We start from the raw sequence: 27,130 nt of genomic DNA on the forward strand, positions 1-27,130 counted from the left end.
AAATGCTTCTGCTCAGGTTCTCTAATCAGAGTTTGCTGGAGCCACAAGCATTTCAGGTCATCCCAGGGTAAACCACAGACACTGGGTTCTACCTTGTGACATGAAGCTCAACTAAGTTTTTTAAGCCAGATTGAGACTGGAGTACACATGTCTAGAATTGCACATGTCCAGGAGCTGGGGAGTCTGAGCAAACAAGACATTATGCTTTAATGAGTGTAAAGAATCTCAACACAGTCTCCAAACCCCAAGCACTCCCATTTCAGAAAAAAATTTTAGAAACTGTGGCAAGTAACGTCTCCAAGCTTGCTACTACTGTGAGTTGATATTCAAGTTTTCTATGTACAGAGCAAATGTTGGAGATGGATTGAGGATGGGGAGTGTACAAGAAAATAGTTCATTAACTCCCAAAGTCTTGAAAATGCCATGAGCACTGCCAATGTTATAGGGATCAGAATGTGGATAGTGCCTATACAAAAGTTGTGGTGTCCTTCAAAATTCCCCTGCTTAATGTACCATAATATTAAAACACAGACCAATACAAATAACATTATAAATATAATAATGTGATGCAACTAATCAGGGCTGTTACTAGCCCATGGGACCCCTTTGTATTATTCAGTCTAGCTCCAGAGCATGTGGCTTAGTCAAAGGAGCACAGACCCTGTCACCATCCCTCTCCACAGGATTGAGAGTGCCTTCTGTATGTCCAGACTGTGCTATGTCCTTTACGTGTTTGTAGTTTATAAAGTCTTATGATCATCATCTTGGTTTTCAAATGCTAAATCTAGAAAATGCCTGAGGGGGAATTTGAATCTGTATCTGCTGATATCAAAATCAATGGATTTTCTGTTAAAGCAAGCTGCCTTCTACCTCTACCTTCTTCTTGTCAAAAAAATATTTATTAAGAGTTTTAATCTCCATGACAGAGCTCTAAGTCTTATTCAAAGTGTAGAGATATGTCTTTTGGACAACCTCAGATCTGATCTAATGTTGTAAAGCAAAGACTTTACTACTGCTATTAGTGGTCCATTTCAAGTAGCACGTGTTTCTTAACCATTTTTGCTAAACATAGATGTGTCCAGTTTAGTCTGTAGTAATAATTCTCACTGTTTCCACAATCAGGACCTCCTCTCCCTTTTTAAAAAATAATTTTCTTCCTCACAATGCCCATATTATTGAATACATCTATTAAACAAATTGCATTCACTATGTAAGAATTTGTTTATTTTTATATGAAAAGATCTAATAAAGGGTACACGATTTTAAAAGCTAAAGAAAACAACTGATGATAAATGGCAACCAAAATAACATGAAATTTATTTAATAACAGATGATATTTAGGTAGCTTGTGCAGCAAGCTCTTATCAGAAAGATCTGGAGTTGAATTCTAGTCCCTCCACTTGTTTTCCATGTCACTTTAGCATCCTGAGACTTATTTTTCCTTTTCTATACATGGAGTGGTGATTCCAGTGTTTATAAGGATTTGAATGAGAGACTATAGGTAAATGATCTGGCAACACACTGCCTTCTTTGTATACAGCATCCACTCGATAAGCATTATTTTTCTCCTGTGAGACAATATAAAACTAGAAAGCCTTTTGGAATAATAAAAATAACTCACTCTTGAAAATTCCTGACTCTGAATCCCTAGGGGTGTGAGACTTCTCTAGATTGAGAGACAACAGCGTGAGTCTAGAGTCTCCAGTGCCTTCTAGGAGTTGATGGGACCCATCATGAGAAGGAAGCAGCGGGGCATTGCATCGCTGTGTGTGTGATAGGATGTACCGTTCAGACACAAGCTGCTGTCTTTCCTAAAAGTCTTCCAAAGACTCCAAAAGAGCAAAGCTGTCTTCCTCTATTTGGAGTGTCCTGAGGAGCTAGACATTGAAGGCATAGGCATGGCCAAGAGACCCCAGGGTCTGGGTCAGCCATTTGTGTGAGTCTTCTGTTTCTGGAGTGTCCTAGCGGATCAGAACTAACCAGACATGTGGCTGTTCTTCCTAAAGTGACTAGGTTTGTGCCTGAGTGGTATGTTATAGTGCCTAAGGAAGGAAGCTCCTGTTTAATTAATAGTTTTTGTGTCTATTTTGGGGAGTAAACTCATGCTTTCCTTTCCCACATCCTCACCAAAGTGACTTAGTTCACCATAAACATGTTGTATTAAAATGACGATTCAAAAGCAAGACGTATTTCCTTCCTTTTGCTAAAGACTTGATTGATCATCTAAGGGCAGATCTTTAAGGACAACTAAAACATCATTTTTTTTTCCCCGAGCCCAAAGCTTTAAAAATGCAATAAATTATTTGAATAAGCCATTTGCAGTTTTCTTTTCTTTTTGTTTTTTATACATAGACCAAAACCACCAACCCAAAATATTTTTTTCCAGTGCACAAACTATGCTCTGAGAATAAGTTGGGCACTTCTGGAAGATATTTTAACTTTATCAGGACAATAAAAGGCCATATAGGAAAAAAAAATTAAATACCAGACTGACTGGAATTTAAGTATTAAAGTCAATTTGTATTTGTTCAACACACATTGACGATTTCCGTTACACTCTCCTAAGAATTCAAGGTTTTCATACTTCTGTATCAATTATCAACCACCAATGAGCAGCCATTGGAGAAACCAGGATGTCATTCTACACGTAGTATTTTTCTGTTCTCCCTTTTGCTTTATTCCTGTGTTTCCTAGGAAGATGATATACAAACCATTGATTTTGAGAAGCAGTAGTATCCTGGAATTCCTTTGTTGAGAGGAAATTTTTCTTGACATTATTTGGTCATTGAGAGTATTGAGAATTCTCTGAAAATCAACTATTGAATGTTAAATCCCTCTGACTATGGATATTGGTACTTTAAAGTGTAGCATTGCCTCCAAATCAGTTAGTCTGCCTAGCTATGCTGTTCTAATCTGCTAAATACTTGGTTTGAGTTCTTCCTATTTATAATAAAAATCTTTCTTTTGCAACTGTTATGATTTATATCTATCTTAGTTCTTCTACTACAAAAGCCTAACTTTGTCACGCTTGCAAACTGGAGTCAAAGAATAAAAATAATTTTGAAATATTGTAGCCAAAATCTCTGCCTCATTGTTGATGATTATTTCTGATAATCCTTAGGTCTTTAATGAGCTTTGCCTGCATGGATGTAGACAGCCTGCCTATCCAACAGTGAGTTGAGATCAGCCTCAGTCTTCCCAGCAAGTGAGAGTGAAGGCTGGTGATGTCCACATGAAAAGTAACTCTTTTCTAGGTTTTGCAATGGAACGGATATGGTTGCTCTTGCTTCTAACAATTAGAGTGCTTCCAGGGTCTGCTCAGTTCAATGGCTACAATTGTGACACCAACCTCCACAGTAGATTTCCTGGTAAGTCTGAACCCAATCTTTTCTCTAATTGTATCTGGAAAGAGCGATTATGTTTGAATAGTAAATCATTTAAATACATATGGAAAATGAGGGGGATATCTGTCTATATTAAGTGGATGTTAACAAATGGCAAATGACAAAAGACATTTTTCTGAAGTTGTAACTTATAACCACATTAACATACAAAGTGTTCATTGTAGTTTATATTATTATAATGACTGCTCACAGATGTGAAAAATATTGGCTAATGGTTGATAAAATTGGGAGAGGCTAATGCCATTCAAAATTTGTCTAATTGAGGGCTTTTTTCTCATAAATTAATTCAGACTTTAAAAATTGCCCTTATATGCTGATAAATTTATTTAGGAAGAATACTCAGAAAATGACTGTGAAATATTATGCAATACTCAAAAAAATACTATTTCAATGAAATGTTGGTCATCACCAAAGTACACACACCAGCTTCAGAATGCATTTCATAGCAACCCATCAATATTATGACAGACATGAGATTTTGACGTGTCCCACAGGTTCCTAAAATCTGCACTTTTTAGAGGTAATTTAAGGTTTCACTTAAGTAGTCATCTTTTTATATCAGCTAAAGTTATAGAACCACAGTTCAATAGTTATAAAATAAGAACTAGATGATCTGAAACTACTTTTCTACTTATGTATTGCAAACTGAAATACCTTCTGCAATGTTTTACATGCTCCTGTGTTTGGAGCATGCCAGAGTAACAACACACCTGCATAGAGCAATCAGTAGGTAGTTAGGTAGTTGATGTGAAGTTTCCAATTTATTTGAGGAGAGGTAATCTGGCTTGCTCCAGAATAAAGACAAGAGTATGTAGGAATGGCTTCATGAGCCCAGACCTAGTATGAAAGTACTTGACAGGTTAAGTAAAATAAGGAGGTCAGGATGGGGAATGTCCAAAGACAAGTTTACAAAGATAAGTTAAGGCAGGGTTCTTAATGATTTTGAATACCACAAATGATAGGATTTTTTTTTTACTATGGAAAATTTCAAACATATGCAAAAGTAGAGATTAGTAAAAAAGCACTCATAGTAATCATACAGCTTCATCAGTTGTCAGCATTTATAAATTTTGTTTATCTCTCCTTCTTACTACCTCCATCTCTGAAATATTTTAAAATAAATTCATTTTTCATGTTTCATTATATATATAAACGAAAAGAACTTTAAAAAGTCATTACACTTGTATATCTAATAAACTTAACAATAATTACTCAATATCATCTTATACTCAGCCAATTTGCCTCTAAATCCACCTGGTGCATTTGTTGACATGTTTAAGTCTGTCTTAATTTATAGAAGTCCCTTGCTTTTCTGAAATGCCATTTATCTCTTTAAATAACTTGGTAATTTGTTTCTTAGAATTCCAGCACTCTGGATCTGGTTGACTGTAACTCTTATGTGTCATTTAACATGCTCCTCTTTTCCTGTATAACCTGTCAACTAATGAGAGCTAGAGGTTTGAATAAATTCAGGTTCAATTGTTTTGGCAAGGATACTTTTTGTATTATTTGTGTAATAAAAGTGTTTTGTCTTCATTTTGTAAGCAATGAAGAGCCATTGCATCTTTTTAAACATACCTTTTTAAGGATTTGATGTGGTCACATTTTGTTTCAGAAAGCAGACGTTGGGGAAAGTATGAAGGACAGAATCAAGTTAGAAGAGACTAAAGGCAGAGAGAAATGTCACGAAGGCAGTGGCAGTGGAAGCAGTAGAAGGAGACAGTTATTAAGAGATGCAGTATTTTGTGGTGGACTCTCCAGAACTTGAGAACTGATTTGACTTGGGAAGTGAGAGAAAGAGAAGGCTAGAGGTTGTTTTGAACTTAGATAACTGGATGTCGATACTGTTAACTGACGCCAAAAGTATAGGGCATTTGCATGTTTTAGAAAGGAAGTTTGGGTTCAAAAATAATGACTTTGACATGCTCTTAGAGAGTAGAGTGGCAGCCTCTACTCAGAAGTAGGAAATATGGACCTGGGTCCGAGGAGAGAGGTTGAAACCGAAAATAGCTGTGTGAGAGTTGAATCCCTGTGCAGTGAGTGAACAATGAATGAGGAGTAGGAAAAGGAAAGTTGTGGAAATAGACTACTATTTAAATAACCCTGGTGGTGAAAGAAAGGGAGGAGTAAACTGAGCCAGCAGTTTAAATGAGAAAGGAGATTTTTGGATTAGAGGACTAGAGACACCTGAGTCTACATGAGCAAAGGGTAAGTATTCAGAGACTAGGAATACTAACAAAGAAATAATTGCTGTAATGAGGAAAGAAAATATAGAAGCGATCAAAGGTACAGGTGGAGGAGTTAACCTTGGAAAAGTGGCAGCTGTTTGTTTGATTTAGGAGAGGAGAAATAAAAGACAGAGGCAGAGAAGTTGAGAGATGCTAATTGTGTTCATCTTCTTGGTTGAAGTGGAAGGCAGAGACCCTCAGAGAGTGAGGGGCCAGAGGCCTGGCTGGGGCCTGGGAAGGGTAGTCAAGTCTTACCCTGTTATGGATAAAAGAGAAGGCCAGAATGTAAGAAGATTGCTCGGCAGAGAGGAACTAGCTGATGATGTATTATACTTGTAAAGGTAAATAAAACCTGTAAATAAGCCAAGGAGTGACTAGGACAGCAAAAGGCAGTATTTTTCATATGGTAACATTTAAAAATTATGTTAAAACTTCCATTTACAATGGTGCCCACTGACCATCAGCATCAAAATCACCTGAGATAGTCGTTCAGTGTGGACTTCACTGCTTTCCCCCAGATATGTAGTGTCAGAATCTCTGAATATGGTGCTGGGAATTTGTATTTTAAACCCTGCTGATGAGTCTCATATGCATTATGATTGAGAACAGCTGACAGTATTCTATTATTTTCTTGAATCTATTATTCCAGTTAAAAGCACAGTCATGTTTGGAGAAATATAACTAAAAACAAAATCTTCTCCCAACCCAAAAATTCCTTCCACAAGGATAGTAGAGATGAGAACACATTTATCATTGAATAAGCATTAAACCAGAATGTGATGCTCAACACAGGCAATTCATTAAAAGTTTGCAAAGACAGAAAGGAATCTCACTCTTTTACATAGTCAAGCAGAGGCAACTCATTGCATACATGTTTTCAAAATAAATAATAATCAGTCCTCAAGTAAGAGGACTCAACAGCACCATTTGTCACGTATAGTTCATCCTGAATTTATCTGGTAATTGAGGTGACCATCTGTGTTAGTGTATTAGATTTCTCCAGACGGAAGATAAAATTCTCATATCTTTATGAAAGGAGGTACTTTTGTGATTTGGAGCAAGGCTCCCACCGAAGTGAGGCTCCCACCCTCCCCAGACTGTGAGATAAGGATACTATTTTCCTTGATGTTTACATTTCTAAGAGATGGTTCCCAAGTCCTTGAGAAAGCTGTCCCTGCATCGTAAAGCTGACAAAAGTCCTATCTAGTTTTCAAAAGGATTTATATACATTTCAAGGGGAAGAGAAAGTACTTACAAGTTTTCTGATATAAATGGTCTCTTCCTTTATTTTCAACAGGGAGAATTAAACCTCTTTTTTTAAATTTGTATTTGTCCTTACACATGTTAGCACTTTTAGTACTTTTGGGCTTAGACGACAAATATCCAAACTTTCCAAATTTATACACACACAGACACATTGTTGCAATTTAAAATTTATATTTTAAAAAATCTAGAATTTAGATAAATCAAAAGTTCCATGAGAGGCTTTAAGTTTATATGGGTAGTCTTTTCAAGTAAGCCCATTTTTGCAGGTTGTTTGCAAAAGACCAGAGTGAGCAAATTAAGCCTGAAGGTTAATTGCTCACTCCCCTCTTGACCTGTGGCTTCTCTTCCACATCAGGATCACCCTTGATGTCATTAGGAGCTCCACAAGCTGCTCAGATACTAAGCAATGGGCTAGAATGAGAATGAGTCTGGCAAAGGAGAGGAGCTATCTAAATGCAAAGTAATGTTAATAATGATGAGAGTAATCATCTCACCCTATCTGACCTTTGCTGTTTCATGACATTAGAACTATTTTCTTTAATTTCCATGCCATTTATCCTTAAGCCAAGAGAACCACCATGGCCTAATTCATTTTAAATTTAAAGGGATACCATTTAATTTTAAAGGTAGTTAACTCTTGCCTATCTAAGCTAGTAGCAGGGAATAGACTCATGCCCAACTGACATTATAATTATGCTCTTCCAAGAATAAAATGCAATCTATAGTTGACTTTTAGAGTACCAAAGAATTATTTGGCCAAAGTGAAACATACAGATAAATGCATTTGGCCTCTGCAACTAATGGATACCTTCTGGAACTAGCCCCTCTTTTAGAAGATGGTATATGTAAGGGTCAGCCTAAACTTTCAAGCCTCTAAAGAAGTCTTTAATGATAAAGGCACAATCAAGGAGAGATTAGGTTAATGACACCAGAAACTTTGTGGCCTGACATTGCTTTATGGTGCACTAACCAGTCATGGGAAACTAAACGTAAGTCAATGTTTTATGACTTGTCATTTTGTATTCTATTTGAAATAGTGCTAAGAAGGAATAAATTCCATGTATAGAATGCTAAGCACATTATGTAATTCTCTCTTTTATTTCTTACAATAAACCTACAAAACTTTTTAATTTTTACTTTATGATATGGAGATTGAGGATTAGAATTTTTCTAATACTGCAAAGCTAGCAATTGTCAGAGATATAACACTAGAGCTCTTTCCATCAAACCATGATGCCTTAAAGTGAATCTTGAATACTAAGTTTAAAAAATGAGGGCTTCCCTGGTGGCGCAGTGGTTGAGAGTCTGCCTGCCGATGCAGGGGACACGGGTTCGTGCCCCGATCCAGGAACGGAGCGGCTAGGCCCGTGAGCCATGGCCACTGAGCCTGTGCATCCGGAGCCTGTGCTCTGCAACGGGAGAGGCCACAACAGTGAGAGGCCCGCGTACCGCAAAAAGAAAAAAAAAAAAAAGATTTATACCAAAAACCAAATAATCCAATTACAAATGGGCAAACAAATGAATAGACATTTTTCCAAAGAAGAAATACAGATGGACAGTAGGCACAGGAAAAGGTGCTCACTAATCCTCAAGGAAATGCAAATTAAAACCACAATGAAATGTCACCTTACACCTGTCAGAATAGCTGTCATCAAAAAGACAACAGATAAATGCTGGTGAGAATGTGGGAAAAGGGAACCCTTGTGCACTGCTGGTAGAAATGTAAATTGGTGCAGCAATTATGGAAAACAGTTTAAAGATTTCTCAAAAAATAAAAATGAACTACCATATGATCCAGCAATTCCATTTCTGGGTATATATCTGAAGGAAGCAAAATCATTATGTCAAAGAGACATCTGGGGCTTCCCTGGTGGCGCAGTGGTTGAGAGTCCGCCTGCCGATGCAGGGGACACGGGTTCGTGCCCCGGTCTGGGAAGATCCCACATGCCGCAGAGCGGCTAGGCCCGTGAGCCATGGCCACTGAGCCTGCGCGTCCGGAGCCTGTGCTCCGCAAGGGGAGAGGCCACAACAGTGAGAGGCCCGCCTACCGCAAAAAAAAAAAAAAAAAAAAAAAAAAAGAGACATCTGTACCCTATGTTCATTGCAACATTATTTACAATAGCTGAGACATGGAAACAACCAAAGTGTTTATCAACAGATGAATGGGTTGTGAGATACACACACACACACAAACACACACACACAGTGGAATACTATTCAACTATAAAAAAGAAGGAAATCCTGCCATTTGTGACAACATGGATGGACTGCAAATGTTATTATGCTAAGTGAAATGTCATACAGAGAAAGACAAATACTATATGATCTCATTTATATGTGGAATCTAAGAAACAAAAACAAAACTCATAGAAAATGGGAAGAGATTTGTGCTTACCAGATGCAGGGGTGGGGGCACGGGAGAATGGATCAAAGTGGTCAGAAGGTACAAACTTAACACTATAAGATAAATAAATACTGGGGATGTAATGTACAACATGATGATTATAGTTAACACTGATGTATGCTATATTTAAAATATATTAAAAGTGGCTAAGAGAGTAAATCCTCAAAGTTCTCATGACAAGGAAAAAAGCATTTTTTTCCTTTTTTTGTGTCTATATGAATGATGGATATTAATTAAGCTTATTGTGGTAATCATTTCACAATAAGTGTAAGTCAGGTCATTATGCTGTCACCTTAAACTTATATAATGTCGTATGTCAATTGTATCTCAATAAAACTGAAATTTAAAAATTATGTGTAAATGGAGAAGCACGATGGAAACTGCTACATTAAAGAATTTGAAAAATCATATGGTAGGAAAATGTGTTTAGCTTTTTCAGGACCAGCTTGACTAAGGGAATTTTTTCTCTGATAATATTTATTAATATTTCAATGAGTACCAGTGTTCCCCAGGAAATAAAATAGAGAATCACCTAGTTCAGTGATAGACTTCATGAGCAGGTCAAGTAAAATGAGCTGCCTGATTTTGTGTTAGGCTTTGCTTAACCATTGCACTTTTCTGTGCCCAAAGACAAAGTAAGAGTGGATTATGGAATAATTATCCCAGGGAATATGTTCTGTCTCTCTGTGTAGGTAAGAAAGGCCAATTCTGCTGCCTTCCTACATAGTAGTAGGGTTTTGGTCTCCAAGCTGTGAAGAGGATGACTACTTTCGCTTTGCAGCTGTGGCTGCAATTACTACACCACATGAGGTAGAAGAACTGATTGAGACAGCGATTGCAGATCACATCCTGATTAACCTTCAGTGATAAAGTGCAGTGGAGAGAAGAGGAATTAGTCAGCAATTTCAGTGACTGAACAATTCAGAGTTCTGAATTGTTCTTCTTTATTTTAATAACAAAAGACTTTTATTCATGGATTTTTCATTTCCTCTACTTGTATAAGCAAAACCTATATGCTCTTTTCTGCTTGAAAAAGATGACCAAACTCTTCTAGTTCTAGCAAGTGTGAATAGAAGCCTGCAAAGTTTATCGAGGACTGCGTATGTATTTCTTTCAGCCCTGCAGACAACAGCTTGCATTTGCTAATGAGAAACTGAAGGGGAAAACTGAGGTGGTGAAGAACCTGTTCAATGCAGAGGGGAAACCTGAATTCCTAATCCACTTTAAATTCTTCATCAGCTGCTGGTATTTTGGGTAGATGAAATATCAATATCACTTTTAAACTTCTTGCTCAATATTGTATAAAAACTTGAGGAGAATTAACTTTAAAAATTGTGTTAAAACAACAAATATAACATTTGTTTTCTAAGCAATTTTAAGTTTATGTAGTGCCAAATATTGCTACTCTCATTTTATAGAGATAGAAGTAGAAATAATATATAAATTACTTTTATAATCTGCTAAGATTATATAGTCTTGGAATATCTCTTGGAGTCCAGGAAATAAATGAGAGTTGACCTTCCATATCCATGGTTCCACATCTGTGGATTCAACCAACCTCAATGAAAATATTCAGAAAAAAAATTCCAGAAAGTTCCAAAAAGCACAACTTGAATTTGCTGCATGCCAGCAAACATTTATATAGCATTTACATTGTATTTACAGCTATTTACATAACATTTACATCATATTAGGTATTATAAATAATCTAAATATGATTTAAAATACATAGGAAGATGTGCATAGGTTATATGCAAATACTGCATATGCCATTTTATGTAAGGGATTTGAGCATCCATGGATTTCTTTTAAATTTTGGTATCCAAGGGTGGTCCTGGAATCAATCCACCATGGATACTGAGGGATGAGTGTCCTGTATTTCCAGGTGAGATTTCTGTGGTACTACAAAGCAGCACAGTCTTCAGCATACAGAAAAGACTCCTCCTATTATACTGAATAGGTTTTGGTTCATACAATTAGTTTTAAACCAATGCTACCTTTAAGTGTGTATAAACCAGCCCATGGATCCAGGTGCAATCATATTCATGGGAATACCCGCGTCTGAACTGCACAGAGCCGTCAGTTGCTCACAACAGACTCACGCAGCCTCACACGTCTCCTTCAACTGTTTCGAAGAGTGCCCAGGGCCTGGTTGCCATTTGAGGTAACTGTCCCACTCCTCTGGTTATTAAACTGCTATGGTTTGTAGCATGGGGTAGAGGTTGGGAAGGAGAAGACTGACCCTCTTCCCAATTTTATTTCACACATTGCCACCTGAGCACTAAAGTAGACTCATTTGGGTTCAGTCTCACAAAGTCTTTCACAACCCTCTTTCATTGTAATTCAAACCAGTTAGTTCCTCAAAAAGGAAGGGACTCAGACACACACCCATGCCCTTTACAATTTGTTTCTCTCTCTTTCCTGTCCCTTTTTCATCCAAACCTCTCCCTCTTGTAAGCCTATTATAAATCATAGTTTGGTGGGAGTGCTTAATCCCACCTGATAGAACCCACCTAAGGATTAATTCCTGCCCAATCAAAATGTATAGTTATGACTAAGTAACTCAGTTGGTTAAGAGACTTGTGTAGGGGAGGAAAGATAATTTTCCCTCTACCCTTCTAGGTTCTTAGCTGAAGCCCCCTATAATAAAAGACAGATTAATAGGAAAAAAAATAGAAGTTTAATAACATGTTAACCTGCTATATTCATGGGTGATACCCAGGAAAACTGAGTAACTCCCTGAAATGGCCCAAGCCACTACCTTAAGTACCATCTCAAGCTAAAGACAAAAGCGATGATGGTGGTGGGGAAGCCAGTTATGGGAGGTCATCAGGTAAATCACAGTAAACAGGAGTACAGTTGTTATGCAGATTTAGGTCTATAGCCTCCATTTGTAAGAGTTTCTGGAGGTTTAGTTCCCCTCTTCCTTCCTGGTAGAGAGAAGGAGATGCACTTACAAATGGAGATTTCCCTTATAAATGTAAATGTCTCTTTCAGAAGAGTAACTTCCATTTGTTTTCAGAGATTCTCCTATGTCTGCCATTTCTTTTTTCTTTTTTTTAAAAAAATATTTATTTATTTATTTGTTGCACTGGGTCTTAGTTGTGGCACGTGGGCTGCTTAGTTGTGACATGCAAACTCTTGGTTGCAGAATGCATGTGGGATCTATTTTCCTGACTAGGGATTGAACCTGGGCCCCCTGCATTGGGAGTGCAGAGTCTTAACCTCTGCGCCACCAGAGAAATCCCTGCTGTTTCTTAAAAATAATCAAGTTAAGGTAATCCTTATGCCAAAGAGGCATATTTTGGGGTGGCATATTCTGCTCCCCTTCACTTGCAACATTGGCATCACCTGGGAGCTTGTGAGAAATGTAAAGATCAGGCCCCATCCCAGATCTACTGAATCAGAATCTGCATTCTAATAAGATTCTCTGTAATGCATATTCATAAGAAGTGCTGATTGGAGCCTGGTACTCATGACGTCTTGCCAGCTTTATGTTGTTACATACCACAGTGTTTATGCCAACCCCAACTGGCTGTCACGCACTTGCTTGCTATTAATGACAGTAAGGATTAGCAAATCCCTTGCTGTTAAGAGGAAATGATTTTAAGAATTTATTATTAATAATAAAGCAAGATAATTAATTGCCAGACTAATGCACTTAAAAAAGCTAAATACCTATGGGGCTTCCCTGGTGGCGCAGTGGTTGAGAGTCTGCCTGCTGATGCAGGGGACACGGGTTCGTGCCCCGGTCTGGGAGGATCCCACATGCCACGGAGCGGCTGGGCCCGTGAGCCATGGCCACTGAGCCTGCGTGTGTGGAGCCTGTGCTCCGCAACGGGAGAGAGGCCAAAACAGTGAGAGGCCCACGTACCAAAAAAAAAAAGCTAAATACCTAAACAAATAGCAAAAATCCATTAATTTCATATTATTTAGTGTGTTGAATTAGAAAATAATCTGACATAGAGAATTTTGATGTTCCTCTGAACGTCTGAAAACAGGAATCATCTCAGGTAGTTGGCAGAGTACAGATAGGAAATATGAGTTCTGGATGAACAGTCAAGATGAACCTATATCATTGAGCACATATTTTCTTTGTGAATCTTGAAAGTTGATATTAAAAAGTTAGAAATCATGCATGCTGTTTGTGAAAGAGTTTAATTAAACATATTTTAATAAACACTTGCTGAGTGTTTGTTAGGCATGCTGGGAAAACCCAGAGCTTTCAATGAGTTCATAATCTAGTGGGAAAGCAAATATCCACTCCCAGGTATAATGTAGGTGTTATTGTATACTCATAGTTAGCGTGATGTGGGATAGAGCAGAAGAGAATGACTATATATCATTGGAAAAATTAAGTCTTATAAAAGGAAGGCTTAGAAATTGTTTTTCTTTTCTCAGCCCATTTCTATTACCTGAGTGCTCTCAATGGGTATTTCATCTATTCTTATTGTTTATAATTGATGTACTGAGTATTGGTGATTATCAAATTTATAATTCTTACTCTTTTTTATCCTTTAAATATTAGACTCTTATTTCCAACTACCTGCTGTATATTTCTGCTTGAATGTCCCATATGTACCTCAGCCTCTCAAAAACTGAGCTCATCATCTTTTTCCTTCCTGTATTCCTTATCTCAGGGAATAATCCACCCAGTCACTAATGCTAAAAACTTGACCATAAGTTTGACATCCCCTTCTTTTCATGCCATCATCTAATCAATTTCTTATAAAATTTAGCCACTTGGAACTGTTTCATTTCTTCCCAACAATCCCTTCCAAACAGCTGTGCCCTACCAAGACATGTCTGTATATAACGTGGTATTCAAACCTCTATCATATCATTATCAACTGCATTGCAATTGTCTGTTTTTTTCTCTGTGTCCTTTACCCAACCATGAGTCCTTGAAGTGAAGGAGTCCTGCTAATGTCTTTATCCTCAGAGTTTAGCACAGAGAGTAACGTACTGTATATAAACAAATGCTTTTTTTGGGATACTTTGTTAACATGAAGTGACATGTAGTTTAGATCTTGAAAATAAATAGGACCAAATAGCCTCTAGCTTGTGTAAAACTGATGGCACTGATTTTGTGTGTTCAACTCCTGTGCACCCCACCCTTTTTATACAATCTACAATGACACCCAGAATTGCTTTTCATACAGATTTTTACATTTTCAGGTCAATAGTGAAGGAACATTTTTGAGCCACTGCACTGCAGTGCTAAGTTCAGTTCAATTCTGGGGTGTTTGTGTTGCAGAATATATGTGTGCAAATTATTTGAATACTTGCATTGATCTGTGCCCTTATTAATCCAGGTAATAATTAGAACATGTTAAATATTCTGACACTACTGAAAGGAAATGTAGGTCTCAAACTTAATAGCACTGAGATGAGATAAAAATCATTCCATGTATCAAAAACTAGGAATCATTAGTCTCATCTGGATGCCATTGGATGTAAGCCAGTTGAGTATGGAATTGTTGAGAAAAAGAAAATAGATATGTTTGTTAAATATGTGAATCATATGCTGAGAATATATTGTCATTAATTATGTCTAAAGGGAAAAGTATATTAGGTGTTCTAGGAATGGAACTTTCTTGGAGATAAATAGGTAGAGTGATGTTTTTATTCACATATACAGAATTGGATCCATTCCCTTTTTACTCCATTTATAAGGTAACCATATTCTATGAACCCCATATCAGGCTATGTTTTTGTACATGGTGAGATAGATGGTGACAGGATATTTAGTGTGACGGGATATTTAAACTTGCATAATTTTAGAAAATCTGAGACAAACTCATTGCCTGATTGGTAGGTAAGAGGAGTGCAGAACATCTCTTTATTTTTATCTGAATTCAGTTGAATACTGCATTTTAAAATTTCCTATGAATAACTTAGCTTGGTTAAATATCAGGGGAAAAATCACCCTTTTGGCACCATAACTGCACATAAACTCTGTATGCAGGCCTACCATTTTAGACATACTTAGTATCTTTAGACAGAAAACACTAGAAACCAAACATCTAAAGATGTTTATTCCTTGATTATTTTTTTGTCATTAGCTTGTATTCATTGGATTGTTTAATACTGCAGTGTTGTTCAAAGGGATATTACAGTTCAGGCCAGGGATTGGACAATAAAAAGGCTAAAAAAATTCAGTTGTTGAGAGCAACTGTTATTCAGTAACTGAAAAAAATTTCTCTACTTTTGGCAGAAATTGCTCTTTGGCAACTTGAAGTAGCATTTTTGTTTCCCTCAAAGCCTCACAAATGGAAAAGTTGTGCTGAATAGATGTCTTTAGTATCTACAACCAGGGAAAAATGTGTTCCTTGGAAGGGACAGTGAAAAGTCTTTAGAAAGCTAGGTTAGGATGTATTTGAACAAATCCTTTCTTACACTGTAAAGTCTTTAGTTTGTTATCATTTCTCCAAGTGGGATCAGCTTGTAGCAAATTCAGTTCCACTACAGGGGTTACAAGTCTCGAGTCATAAAGCAGAAAACGGAAGAGAGCACTATGTCTGGACAAAGCAATCACTGCCATTGTTAAGCTAGCATAGGCATCAATTAATTCTCGAACAAAGGTGAGGAAGCTAAAATCTTTAGTTGGTTTAAGTTAAGGGAGTGATACCTCTTTTGTAACATATTTAATGATATGTATTAACTTCCATACATTTATGGTATGCCAAGTAATGCAATGATACTCATTCTCTGTTTCCCCAGGCATAAAGAGTTCTTAGTGAACGCTCTAGTAGTTGAGAATTTGATTTCACATTTAAGTAGACATTTTGCTACCTTACAGAGACCATTTTGTATGTGAAGGTTTCCTGTGATCTTGCCTATGTGCTTGCTACTTGGCCTCATTGCCTACCATTTCCTCCTTGCTTTTTAAATTCAAATGAAAATGGAACCGTCCAGATCCCAACGAGCCTGAGCATATTTATTTCACACTTCTGTCATCATTCATGCTGTCCTCTTTGTGCTGTAAGTTTCCCACTCTTTTTTGTAGCTAACTCCTACCGATACTTCAAAACTCAGTTCAATGCCATCTTCTCCAGGAAGCTGTTCCTAATCAACTGGTCTGGGTAAGGTTCTCTTTCTATGCCACCCCATGGTTCTCTGTCCAATCTTTCTGTAAATGTGGGTCACATCTATCTCCTCTTATGGACTGTGATCTACCTAAGAAAAAGGACCACTACTTTGTACATCCTTAGAGCAGTCTATTGCCCCATACTTTATGTGAGTAATTAATTACTCACTGGAGTACAGCAATGAATATCATAGCTTCCTGCTTTCTGGGACTTTCAATTTATTGAGAAGACAATTATACAAATACATATAAGATTCCAAGTCAGTTCGACAACATAAGACAGCGTAGCATAATTTAGATTTGGGATCAGGAAAGTCTTTGGGAAAAAGACAATGAAATTCGAGACCTGAGGGATGAGTAGGAGTTCCTCAGACAAAGATTGGGAATAGGAGAAGCATCCTACGGAGGGGAAAAAATAGTTATTGAAGGGGGCTTCCCTGGCTTCCCTGGTGGCGCAGTGGTTGAGAGTCCGCCTGCCGATGCAGGGGACACGGGTTCGTGCCCCGGTCCGGGAAGATCCCACATGCCGCGGCAGCGGCTGGACCAGTGAGCCATGGCCGCTGAGCCTACACGAACGGAGCCTGTACTCCGCAACGGGAGAGGCCACAACAGTGAGAGGCCCACGTACCGCAAAAAAAAAAAAAAATCTCTCCTGAAATAACTAAATCAAAGACTTAAACAGACCAAGGGGATGAAAATACCTCAGGGGTTTTTAAAGTTATTCTTGGACCCCATGCTGTGCTTTTGTGATTTGTTTGTTTTTTTATATTTTTTATTTCAGCTGAAAGAGACATCAATGTCTACTGTGGGGTCCAGACCATTACAATGAAGATTAATTTTTGCACAGTACTTTTCTCCGGTTATTCTGAAACAGACCTGGCACTGAACGGAAGGCATGGGGATTCCCACTGCAGGGGGTTCATCAATAACAACACCTTTCCTGCGGTGGTCATTTTCATCATCAATCTCAGCACCTTGGAGGGCTGTGGAAACAATTTAGTGGTAAGATTAGTGTGAAATTGTGTGCTAGGTTTGGGGCTCATAACTAAAAAAAACCTCCCAATTTCATGAAATAATCAGAAGCCCAATCTATCTTTTGGGAAAAAATTCCAATAAAACTGAACAAATAGCTTTCCTTTGCCTGTTTGAGGCTTCTGCTCCCAATCATACACTTTTATTTTCCAATAGTGGTTCTGTTTATTGTAGCTGGTGGTTGAGGGACCTGAGATTAACTGTGCTACTCTAACCAACATTATTTTGTGTGAGTGACGCTGAGGAATATGTGTCTACAGTTTATCATTAGCTATGTTCCTCATGCTTTTTATGGCAGTATCTTTTATATTCCAGTGAGTTTGGCAATGGATCACTTGGCCTATTGCTTCTTAGTGACCTCATACAGGAAGAAAGATGAAATATAGAATGAGAAACTTAGAATCTTCTAGGTATCATGTTTACCATTGAATGATCCACACCAGTGTTTTGTAAAAGAGGGCTGTTAGCATTTCCAGTGTGAAATTCTTCATCCTGTGGGACTGTCCTTTGAATTTCAAAATGCTATTATACACAATCTTACCCATGAAATCCCAGTAGCACGCTCTCTCCAGTCATTGTGAAAATCAAAACACCACTTCAAATATTTCCACCTTGAATGAGAACCACTAGTCTACACTATTCATTTATTTATGCGTGCATTGAACACCAAAAATAGAATTGAAAGAGGCATTCACTCTCCTGGGAATTAAAATTAATTGAAGTAAAAATATTGTGATTTGGAGGATGTTATACTAAAATTCATTTAGCACTATTTTTTTCTTTTGCTTGTTTAAATATAGTCTCATTGGTTAATCCTAGCAAAGACAAAAAGAAGATTCAATGAGCATGACCACTTAGCCCAGTGAAGAAGGAGAGATCACTTTTTCCTCTTGATAAATTATTGTTTGGGATTAAGGGGGAAAGCTTGATTATTCTAAGGGCAGGGCTTTTAAAACGTGGTGGGAGATAGGAGACAGGAAAAAGAGATTTCTTTGAATCTCCTTTATCTTTTCCCAGAGGGCAGTTAGAATATTGTGCCCATGACCATTTCCAAGTCTACAGCTTGAGTATTGTTGACTCTTTTTATTGAAAACGTTTATTCATCTCTCTGTGTTGTGTGCAGAGAGGTTATGAAGTGGGCCTAAGGGAGAGTGAGGGAGAGTGATGCAGGTTGATTATTACACATCCAATTCCGTGTGGAGGGAGGGAGCCCATGTGGAGAGCAGCATCACTGCCCCTCCTCCCACGGTAGCCCAAGGCCTCTCCTTCAAGGAGCTTTCTACTCTTGACTTCAGTCTTACCCTGCTGCTGGAAAAACAATTTGGGAGAAATGCCAGACAAAGCCTCTGTGTGTGTGTGTGTGTGTGTGTGTGTGTGTGTGTATGTGTACGTGTTCATGTGTGTACCTTCATTTTTTTTTTAGAGCTGAATTACTGTGGTATAAAAATGGAGATATATATTATGTGTATATATATAAATATATGTATATACTTTTTTTTTTGCAGACGGAATTTGCATGTTTAGCTAGCCAGTCAGGCAAACGATGTGTAGAGAGGAAGAATCGCTTCATTTTTTATTTTTGTCTTAGATGTCACCACCTTTGGAGTTTGCTCCAAGGATAGTCCTGTATGGGAAAAATTAAGTAGACTACTAAATCATCTGGATTAGAATCAAAATGTTTTCATTCATAATGATTTTGGTTCTCTTCATGAGTCAGCTAGATAATTGCTTCAGCTTTGCCCATGTGCTCCTAGGTTCATGTATAAAGTGTATTCTATTGTTGAAAATTAAATGTTACAGGTCTCCATAATATCTGCTAAAAATATTAATTGAGCATCATATTGTATTTGACATGGTGGGAGAAGCTCAATTGTATTATGAAGGTCAAGAACATTATTGATTATTCCTGAAATGCTGGTTCTTAAATTTTAGTGGGATTGGAGAAATGAAAGCTAATCAGTCCCAGGAAAATATACACATGGACAATATTTTTATATAAATTCTAGGAGTTCATGATCCCTCTGCAACCCACCTATGAACTATTGTCCTGGAAGGGGATGAGAATCTCCATGTACCACAGAGGAAGACCCTGAGAAGATCGACCCTAAGAAAATTTGTGACCTTAATTCATTTGTTCAGAATTTATCTCGAGGACCCCAAGATGCTGATGTCACTGAGCTATGCTGAAGGGACAAAGGCAAACAAGACCAGGAGGGTCCCCTGCCCACAAAGAGCTCTGATTATGGATGGGGGTGTGCTGAGTCAGACTGCTCATTCACTGTGACTGCATGAATAGAAGCTGTGGGGTGTATCAGGAGAAGTTTCCAGGGAAGATGAGATCCAGGGGAGGAGTGGGATATGTCATGGGGAGGAGGGGAGAGTGGAGGCAGGAGGCGTATGCACAAAGGCCAGAGCAACAAGGGCCTTGGGGCTGGGACATTATTAACCAAGAGTGGGAGCCTGGAGATGTGAAGCTAACATGGAAAACAAGATCAGATTAACAGGGGTCTTCTAGGCCATGCCACGGAATTTGGACTTTACCCATGAGCGTTTTCAAATTACTTGCTGTAGCACAACGAGTGACATATAGTCTCTCTACTTTCTTATTTATGAAATATGAGTATAGTGTCTTTGGTTATATGAAGTTTTATTTAGTTAAAAGACACATATGAGTAGACAGAGAAAGACAAATATCATATGATATCGCTTATATGTGGAATCTTAAAAAATGTTACAAATGAGCTTATTTACAAAATAGAGTCACAGATGTAGAAAACAAACTTATGGTTACCAGGGGAGAACAGGGGGGATAAATTGGGAGATTGGGGTTGACATATACACACACTATATATATATATATATATATAATAGATAACTAATAAGAACCTACTGTATAGCACAGGGGACTCTACTCAATACTCTGTAATGACCTACATGGGAATAGAATCTAAAAAAGTGTGGATATATGTATATGTATAACTGATTCACTTTGCTGTACACCTGAAACTAACACAACATTGTAAATCAACTCTACTCCAATAAAAACTAATTAAAAAAGAATAAAATCACCCTCTTTATGAGAGGAAGAAAAAAAAGACGTATGATCACTTATAAGTTGCATTATATGTGTATAATTTCAAAACCATGCCATGTTATAGTTGCAACAGACCCTAGAAATGATCTGTCTAATGTTTTATTTTGCATATGAAATGCCTAGATTTACATGTAACTATTTAATAACTGAGCTTGATCTACCATTCTAACAGGTATCCACAATTCCTGGAGTCAGTGCTTATGGAAATGCAACTTCAGTACAAATAGGAAATATTTCAGGATATATTGATACTCCAGACCCACCAACAATCATCAGCTATCTACCTGGACTTCTTTACAAATTTAGTTGTAGTTATCCATTGGAATACCTGGTTAATAATACCCAGCTTGCTTCGTAAGTCGCATTTTATTCTTGCTTTCTCATATTGTCTTTTGGTTTGAGTCATTTTTACCCTTGAGGGACTTATAAAGATAGTAGGATTTGTTGAGAATAGCTAAACTCAATCTAATGGAAACCATATAAGGTCTTATCTATCTATCTACTTACCTACCTATCTACCTCTCTATCCATCTGTAAGTGTTATTGTTATGATGCATATCAACAGCTCAGTTTTAATCCCCACCCCCCAATTAAAATTGGCTTAAACTAATCAGGTGTCTGCCTTGGGTTCTCCTAGCTCCCTTCAAAACTGCCCAAGAACCCAAGAACCCTGGGTGCTTATGCAGTCCAGAAGGGCCTGTCCTATTTCCAGTGTGTAGAGCATTCAGTCACTGCATTTTTGGGTCTTGTTTGGCTTCATTCTCTGCCGTATCTCTCACTGGTGGACTCTGCTGCCCAGAATCTGAGGTCTCCATGCCTCCTGCTGAGGTGTCACCTGCACAGTTGCTGATGCTTCCCAGGAAAGGTGGTATCACCCAGAACCAAAGAGCTTCAGACATGGACTGCGGTCATTGCCTTTTGTTTATAGTCATGTATTCATTCATTACTTCCAAAGCACATACTCCAAGACAGTTATACATCCACATTACAATATAACCATATGGATTTGTGAAATATTTTTGACAAGATGAAGTGATTGAATAAGAACTTTCCCTCTCCAGTTCTAGGGTTTTCTATCACAAAAGTAAAGTTATTGTTTAATCTTAGTTAAAAGGAACGTGGAGGACACATTTTGCTTCAGGTAAAAAATATTCATAGATGATTTAATGGCACAATGATGACAAACAACTTGGTCAAAAGCAAGATTTTGATGTGGAAAACAAGAAAAGAAAGGCCTTGAGTCAAAAGGATACAGGTGCAGAGGGAAGGAAGTCGTAGTCTTTCACTCTGCTCCCCTCAACTTTCCCACTAAATACATTCCTGAACTTCAATGCACTTGGAAATGTATTCATTTATTCAATAAATATTATACACCTACTACGTGCCATGCAATGTTCCAGCAGTGAACAAAGTAAAACAAAGTCCCTGATCTCACGAAACTTCTACTGAAGTGGAATTGATGAAAATATATATGCATCAGATTCAATTTTCTTTGGAATGAGGTTTTTCTGCAAAAATTTCATGTAAGTAATAAAACATGTAAAAAAGTTTCCTTTATAAATAAAAAGATCATAAAGAACAGTTTGTCTTTACTTAGTCCCTCTTGCTTTTTGATTATTTATCTGTTCAGTAATTTAAACAGTATGCACACTACAGACCTAGTTAAAAGTATGTCAGGATTGCTCAAGAGTTGTTTGCATTAAATCTAACATTAAGGTATAACTGAAACTTTTAAAGTCTCATCAATGCCTTCCTTTTCCTCAATCTGTTTTAGGTCCTCAGCTGCTATTTCTGTGAGGGAGAACAACGGCACATTTGTCAGCACCTTGAACCTGCTCCTTTATAACGTAAGTTGATGGGCAAAGGATGTTATCTTCTCTTTCACTGTTCTGAGGAGCCATTTATGAGAATGGCTTTTATATAAAAATCTACCAAAAGCCACATTAACCTTGTTATACTTTGGTAACATTTATTCATCTTTACCACCATTTTCATATATCTTAGTGATAAAAGTATACTGAAAAACTCCCATTATTTTCTAGAAGTTGGTATATGATTTAAACTTTATTTTATAAATGTAATTCTGCATAGTTACTCCAAGTGTCTATCTACATTTATACATATATATTTATTTATGTGTGTATGTGTGTGTGTGTAGCCATAGTCAGGGTCAAGATTTTGGAAATAATATATTTGTGATAAAAAGATAGGAAAAGTCCAAATGATACTTGACTTGAAGACACGATGCTTGGTGATGAATGTGTTAATATTTTCAATGTGTGTTTTGGCTGTTGTCAGTTCTGTCACATCTGAAATAATTTGGGTTGACTGCACAGTATTGTATAAACTTTTGTCATTTAAATATCAACAGTGGCAGCAAAAACGTGAAAAATACATGAATTTCTATTTATAACTCTAACATTAATCTCACAATGATATTTTCATGTTGATTAAAAATTTTTATTCATACATGTTAACTGCCTGATTTAAATATCAATTTTCAATCTATCAACCAACACTTTTGTAAATTATGAATCTGATTTTTACATTATTATTCATGTCATCATGGCACTGAGTTATAATTCATGCAACTGATTTAAAAGTCATTGCATTATACTTTGAATATAATGTGCTATAAATATTGTAGTAGGACATTTTCCAAAGGCATTAAAAAAAATCATGTTTATAAGTTTGTAGTCTGACACCGCAGAGCTCTAAACAACAAATTAAAATGTGTTGTAATGGAGATTGCCTTTCTGTCATTTCTAAACTTTCTTCTGCGAGGAGAAGCTGCCAAGATACTTGGTTTTACAATACTCAGCAAGTATGGGCCAGTATTCATTCCCAGTATGGCCAGATATTTATTATTGTTGTGAGCAATATTTTTAAATTGGAACCTTTCTGTTAATTTATACGTGTAAGGTCCCTCAGGTAGAATTGTGATGAATGGTTTGGATTCAATCTTATTTGTTATAATTGAGTGAAACAAAGATGAGAATTCCTGATCCTAAAAAAGTGAAAAACATACTCACATGACATTTAAGGATACCACTGTTTTCTGTGAAATTAAACTATTCTTTCAGCAGAAAAGCAGAAAATCAAAATTTAGAAGTGTGGATTTGAGGAGAGCTTTGCTATTAAGCTCTTTCCTTTATCATTAGAGATAGTATCATAGTCCTGTTGCTAACTAGACCTAATCCTTTAAAGAGTTTCTAGAATCTTAACGCCAAATAAAACTCTGTAATTTGATGATAACCTTAAGATTTTAATTCTATGGTAAAAAGGTAATGATATCAGAATATAAATGAAATACATAGTGCCAAAATCCTTCTCATTTTTAACCAATTTTCAATGAAAGTATTACTAATGGTTGAATACATTAAAATTTAAAAGTTATTTACTAACCAGTTATTTAATAAAATTCAACCACTTCCCTACAAACTAGTGTTTTAAAAATTAACACACTTAATTTTTTTAGAGCAGTTTTAGATTTACAGAAAAGTTGACCTAAAATGTACAGAGAGGGCTTCCCTGGTGGCGCAGTGGTTGAGAGTCTGCCTGACAATGCAGGGAACACGGGTTCGGGCCCTGGTCTGGGTGGGAGGATCCCACGTGCCGCGGAGCAACTGGACCCGTGAGCCACAACTACTGAGCCTGCGCGTCTGGAGCTTGTGCTCCACAACAAGAGAGGCCGCGACAGTGAGAGACCCGCGCACAGTGATGAAGAGTGGCCCCCGCTTGCCACAACTAGAGAAAGCCCTCGCACAGAAACGAAGACCCAACACAGCCAAAAATAAATAAATAATTGAATAATTAAAAAAAAAAAAAGTACAGAGAGTTCCTATAGACCTCCAGTGCCTGCATACAACTTCCTCTATTATCTGCACCTTGTATTATGGGTCATAGGGCATATTTGTTACAATTGATGAACCAATACTGACATATTATTAAGTAAGGTCCATAGTTTACATTTAGGTTAATACTTCACATTATATATTCTATGGCTTTTGACAAATGTATATGACATGCGTCCATTATTACTGTATCATACAGGAGAGCTTCACTGCCCTACACTAGTTTCTTAACATGGCACCATTGTAGTATTTTGCCATCTTACAGGACATTAAAAAACTAGTAATTTATACTGAAAAAAATTTTGTATACTTTGACGAATTGATCCCAAACCATATTTATTATGTGTTTGGAACACTAACATTTAGCTACCCAAATGTAATTTTATTGCAGGATTTCAAACTAAGTATTATTTTACAACCATTGGGGGCCATATTTTCCTATTTTACCTGCAAAGTTTGTGATTTCTAACCCTTAGGAATGATGAAAATTCTATTACATACCTATTCCTCTTATTCTATAGTTAGTTACTTGGGAAGGAAAAAGTGCAGTTGTTTATTTCTATGTTTTCAGGGATTCAGTGAATGTACTTAGGAAAATTTTACTTATAATAAATAATGACATTTATTGACTGTGTGATTTTAATATATGGAGTTTACTTCAAGTTGAACTATGACCTTATTTTTGCATGGTAAAAATAGATCAGTTTTCTCCTCTGTGGAAACTGAAAGTGAAGATGACCTTGTGAATTTGAATTGTACCTAAGTAATAATGTCTTCCGAGCAGATAAAGAAACAGAGTAAATCTAAAACTGGGTTATGGTAATTATGAATTATTTTTAAAGTTGAAGAAAAAATTTAAAATAAATATAATTGATTTTAGGGACAATATTGTACTAACAGGAGTAAAGGCAACTAAACAAAATAAAATCAAAAGATTACCTTTTAGAAGAATAAATTTGATGTCATGATTAAACCACAGCTGAGTCATATCACTTGCAAATGACTTTGTAGTATAATATTTGTAAAAAAAAAGTAAGCATTCTTCTGGACAATATTGATGCAAATACAAGATGAAAGAGCTGTATAGTTAATGAAATGTGGATAACTTGGAGAAGTTGGAAAAGGGAGCCAGAAAGATAATGAAATAAAAATACTACCTATCAGAAATGGTTAGAGGAGCTATTATCATTTATCACAGAAATATAGAAAATAAGTACAGCATATAATCCCTCATTTATCAGGCTCTATCTGAGAATGAAATATTCCACATGAATGCAACTTTTTCAGAAGTGAAGCATCCAAATTATTATTGTTTTAATTTTAAAAATTCAATATCTGTTGTTTTCTTCCCAACCTTCTTCAATAGAGTAGCTCTGTGTTTTGCCTTTGCTTGATGATGTTGAGATTTCATAATGAACATTAAAAATTCCCCTTTGCTGCAAAATAGCATTATCTTCAGAGTTACTGAATCTGGGGGAAACAATTTGCCTCCATGCTAAATGATTTGACAGCTTAGATTTTGAGAAGTTTCTTCTTTATTCTACATTTTTTTCTGTTTTTCTTTACTATCAAATTAAAGCTGTCACTTCTCAATTTCTAATTTGCTGCTTTCATCTACTGTAGATTGGGAAGTGATATAAATAAACTCTCCAGAACTGGTCTAAACTAAGGGTAAAAGGTAGAAATGAAGTCCTAAGACACCCTTCTGTAAGTCCTTACCATGTAATCTAGTACAGGAATTCCAGGCCATGCATTTTGGCAACTCAGAGACCATACTGGTCTCTTTTTAGGTTTTTTATTAAATTTTGCTAATTTCAAATTGCCAGATAAGTGACTTTGGGTAAATAAGACATTATTTAAAGTGTAAAGACTTACATCTCCAATGGCAAAGGGCTTAAACTGAAGCAGATATAATTTAAATAAACTGAATATTAACCACTAATATAATTTAAATAACTGGAATATGAATTTAAGTAAACTGAATATTGATAGTTGAATATTAGACAAACTAAATACTAACCTCTGACTAGTAACCATTGCATATAATTTAAATACACTGAACATCAATCATCATAAATGGTAAACTATGGACACAAAAAGATTTATGCATGAATTTGTTACTTGGATATAATTTAAGAACAGTTCTGCCCAAAACTAGAGGATTAACTAGATCCTTTTTGGAGTTGATTCTGTAAATTGATGTTTTCTTTTATAGGACATTATTGTCTTAAGTAAATGTGCTGTTAGGGTGGATTAATTGCTTATTTTTTTCATCATTAGGATTCAACCTACAGTCAGCAGTTAATTATCCCGAGTATAGGATTACCTTTGAAAACCAAAGTATTTGCAGCTGTACAAGCCACTAATCTGGACGGCAGGTATTTTCAAACCCTTATCTTTTGTTGGTTAAAACATTTTGACTGCCTAAAGCCTCTTGAATCATAAAGTTAGCTCATTCACTTAAAAAAAAATATTGCCATTGCCATTCCATTTAGAAATGCTAAACAATGGGTCTTAAAGAAGTAGTTAGGGGGGACTTCCCTGGTGGCGCAGTGGTTGGGCATCTGCCCGCCAGTGCAGGGGACACAGGTTCGAGCCCTAGTCTGGGAAGATCCCATGTGCCACGGAGCAACTAAGCCCGTGTGCCACAACTACAGAGCCTGTGCTCTAGAGCCCGTGAGCCACAACTACTGAAGCCCACATGCCTAAAGCCCGTGCTCTGCAGCCAGAGAAGCCACCCAGTGAGAAGCCCACGTAC

The 27,130-nt window shown here is 36.9% G+C and overlaps 1 protein-coding gene across 1 annotated transcript in view; it reads left to right on the forward strand.

Moving 5' to 3' along the window:
* Positions 1-3,254: 3,254 nt before the first annotated feature.
* The window catches only part of ZPLD1 (zona pellucida like domain containing 1), a gene marked incomplete at its 3' end in the record, with an annotated part of 37,260 nt that continues 13,384 nt past the window's right edge, over positions 3,255-27,130 (forward strand). Inside the window, exons 1-5 of the mRNA XM_081235307.1 lie at positions 3,255-3,368; positions 17,174-17,394; positions 20,691-20,872; positions 22,293-22,365; positions 26,653-26,750. Coding sequence (XP_081091433.1) covers positions 3,263-3,368; positions 17,174-17,394; positions 20,691-20,872; positions 22,293-22,365; positions 26,653-26,750 — 680 coding nt within the window. The 5' untranslated portion in view covers positions 3,255-3,262. The remainder of the gene's footprint in view (positions 3,369-17,173; positions 17,395-20,690; positions 20,873-22,292; positions 22,366-26,652; positions 26,751-27,130) is intronic.

The sequence above is a fragment of the Mesoplodon bidens genome (assembly GCF_964165515.1).
Source record: "Mesoplodon bidens genome assembly, chromosome: 5".
Taxonomy (NCBI): domain Eukaryota; kingdom Metazoa; phylum Chordata; class Mammalia; order Artiodactyla; family Ziphiidae; genus Mesoplodon; species Mesoplodon bidens.